The 2737-nt window shown below is 34.9% G+C and overlaps 1 protein-coding gene across 1 annotated transcript; it reads right to left on the minus strand.

Moving 5' to 3' along the window:
* Positions 1-1319: 1319 nt before the first annotated feature.
* Positions 1320-2285, minus strand: LOC149533342 (uncharacterized). The gene is made up of 4 exons (XM_089804387.1): positions 2084-2285; positions 1906-1995; positions 1740-1805; positions 1320-1653 (listed from the first exon to the last, which is right to left on the minus strand). Exons 1-4 carry the CDS (start codon positions 2162-2164, stop codon positions 1564-1566), a joined length of 327 nt encoding a protein of 108 aa, XP_089660513.1. The 5' UTR covers positions 2165-2285; the 3' UTR covers positions 1320-1563.
* Positions 2286-2737: the final 452 nt, after the last annotated feature.

Raw genomic sequence — 2737 nt, forward strand, 5'->3', positions numbered from 1 at the left:
AGATCTTTATTTCCCCATCAATGCATTTAGAAAGTTAAGTTTGAAGAAGATCATAAATAGAAAAAATTAGAGAAGCGATTTAAACATTTATATTGATTGGAAACATGTGAGTCTTGAGTTTCCTCTACCTTTTAAAGAACGTTCCTTAGCTAGCAGACCTAATTCCACATTCCATAAGACTGTCATTGCGCTAAAGATTTAGGAAACCAACTGCTCTAAGATAAAGCTTCCCGGTCAATAATAATCTAGCCTATTGAGGTACATAATACTTCTCAATTAAACTTGTGTTAATTCAGTATTAATTTTGTAATTAACTACAATTTCAGTATCTGTGTACAGGGGGTGACTGAGAAAACTATTTGAGGTCCAATTTGAAACTATATTTGTAAGGATCTCGACCAAGGTTCACAACTTCGATGATTAATACATTCATTCAGGCCAGAACCTCACTACAAAAAAATAATATATAAAAAAGGTAGTGAATAACGTCATGTCTAGACCCAAATCAACCAATGAAAGTCAAATTAGCATAATGTGGAACAACAATATATGCATTGAGTGGGTTGTCATAAAAAAGCTTCATAATAAAATTCATGTCTAGAATTAAAAGACCTTAAAGAACATTTATGCTTGTAACACAAATGGCCATTCAAAACTGAATATGATTACAATATGTGAAATAGCATTACAAGAACTTGTAATGCTCTTGTGAACATCGTGTTAATTCTTGTAAGAATCCCTAAGATGCTTGTTATACTCAAAATTTTGTTGAAATTGAATTAATTTTTATCCTGTCGGTTAATTGGCTTAGGGTGATATATGCTTCTTGGATGGAATAATGAGTTCATGATTAACTTTGTATTAAGATTCATAGCATCTTCTAGTTATTTGCAAAGGAAATTTATAAATTACTTGCTAATGTCATATGGCTTGCTTGAGAAAGATGTCTGTGTTCTTATTGATGGGTACTAATGACTATCCACATTTAGTTCTTTAATATCCTATTTGACAAGCTTTCCATAGACATTTCTTTGCCATACTAAGTATTTTTGAAAACATATTTGAGTAGGACTATAGTAGATACTACCAGAAATAGCTTCTTTGTAGTTTTTGAGAAATACTAATAAAGCAAAAAAGAATATCTGCTAGTTGGTAGACATAATGGCAACTCTCTAGCAATTGAATTTAATTTCATACATGCACATATCTAATTTAATGTCATACACGAACATATCTAATTTAACGTCATACATGAACAAACATATAATATAAAATGATAACCAATAATGTCATATACATTAACAAACACATAATATATTATGATAACCAATAATGTCGTATATGAACAAACATATCATATATTAACCAATAATGTCATACATCAAATATGCCATACATCAAATATAGAATGTCATATGTACATCAAATGTGTATCGAATATGTCTCTCAGATGCCTATATATATACATGGGGAAGGAAACAAGTCTCTATATATATGTATCAAATATCTCAACTACATCTTTTCCTTCCCACGAGGGGAAGGAAACAAGTCTCTTGACGTCCTCTACTGTCGTGTGGAGGGAGACAGTGGAGACGACGGGGCCTTCCTGACACGCTCACTTGACCTCTTGTTGAGGCTCTTCTCCAGGTCCAACTAATACAAAGAAAGTAGATATGAATCAATATTTATTATACATTGAAATCAAATATATGTACTCACAAAATCAATTATTTTCTTACCGCCAACAAATAGTCACTCTGTAAGTCCACCTCAAATGCTCGTGGACGATCAGGCGTGACAAGACCCTACAACAATTCAATAAATATAATCACTTATAAATAACATTAGAAATTTTGAGATTAACTATTATAAACAACAACTAAAATGAAGAAAATTCTTTCATACCTCCGTCAGTGGCTGTGAGCTAGCCACAGCTACGGCCACTCCACTATCAACAGACTGTCGCAGATGAGGAGGTGTATTCGACATCATGAGCTGCACGTCATACAATACACGTTATATCTAACATGAAACATGGAATAAATATAATCAAATGAATTAAATTAACATGAAACAACTGTACCTGTGTGAAGCTCGTATGATGTCTTTGCTCTGCATCTGTGGTAAAGGTTGAGGGTCCTGTGGAGAATTGATGCACATGCATATTTTTTTGGTCAATCCTTAATATGATTACGTAATAAATATATGTATTAATTAAAATGATTAAATTGATACATACCTCAGGACTCGTCAAAGGGACAAAAAATGGGCCTGGAGGATCACTGCTAGGCCCAGGAACACTTTGACCCTAAATTTTGAACAATGTCAATAAATCCTAATTAATTAATCATTCACTATACGTATGAAATGTGATCAAATTAGTAATTTACCTGTGTGTCAATGCCAAATGTCTCATTCAAGAACTAATCGGTGACAAGCCCATCGTCTGCACCATCTCCGACATGAGTGCCAAATGTGCATAGGGATCCACATGAAGTGCACATGTGACCACGACGTATAGAAGGCTCCCCCTCAACTAATGGGCTCATGGAATGGATGAGGGTCTGTGTCAAAGCAGTAATGGTCCCTAGAGTGCTGGCCTCTACATGTTCCTTCACAACTGAAGGAATAATCACATGCTCACGTTGTGGATGGACCACGGGTGCCCTAACTACATTAGGGTCACGACGTGCTCCGGGCCTCTCAAATGATGACCCCCCACCTCTACCCTGGGAGT

Source organism: Cupressus sempervirens, chromosome 10 (genome assembly GCF_028749045.1).
Source record: "Cupressus sempervirens isolate cs-2001-9-10 chromosome 10, ASM2874904v1, whole genome shotgun sequence".
Classification (NCBI taxonomy): Eukaryota; Viridiplantae; Streptophyta; class Pinopsida; order Cupressales; family Cupressaceae; genus Cupressus; species Cupressus sempervirens.

What these genes read in the sequence shown, in the direction of transcription:
- LOC149533342 (XM_089804387.1), bottom strand. Translation starts at nt 2,164, where the DNA reads ATGCATGTGCATCAATTCTCCACAGGACCCTCAACCTTTACCACAGAT. An exon ending in ATCATACGAGCTTCACACAG is followed by an intron (nt 1,996 to 2,083) that starts GTACAGTTGTTT and finishes TATGACGTGCAG; the next exon opens with CTCATGATGTCGAATACACC. An exon ending in AGAGTGACTATTTGTTGGCG is followed by an intron (nt 1,654 to 1,739) that starts GTAAGAAAATAA and finishes TCTTTGTATTAG; the next exon opens with TTGGACCTGGAGAAGAGCCT.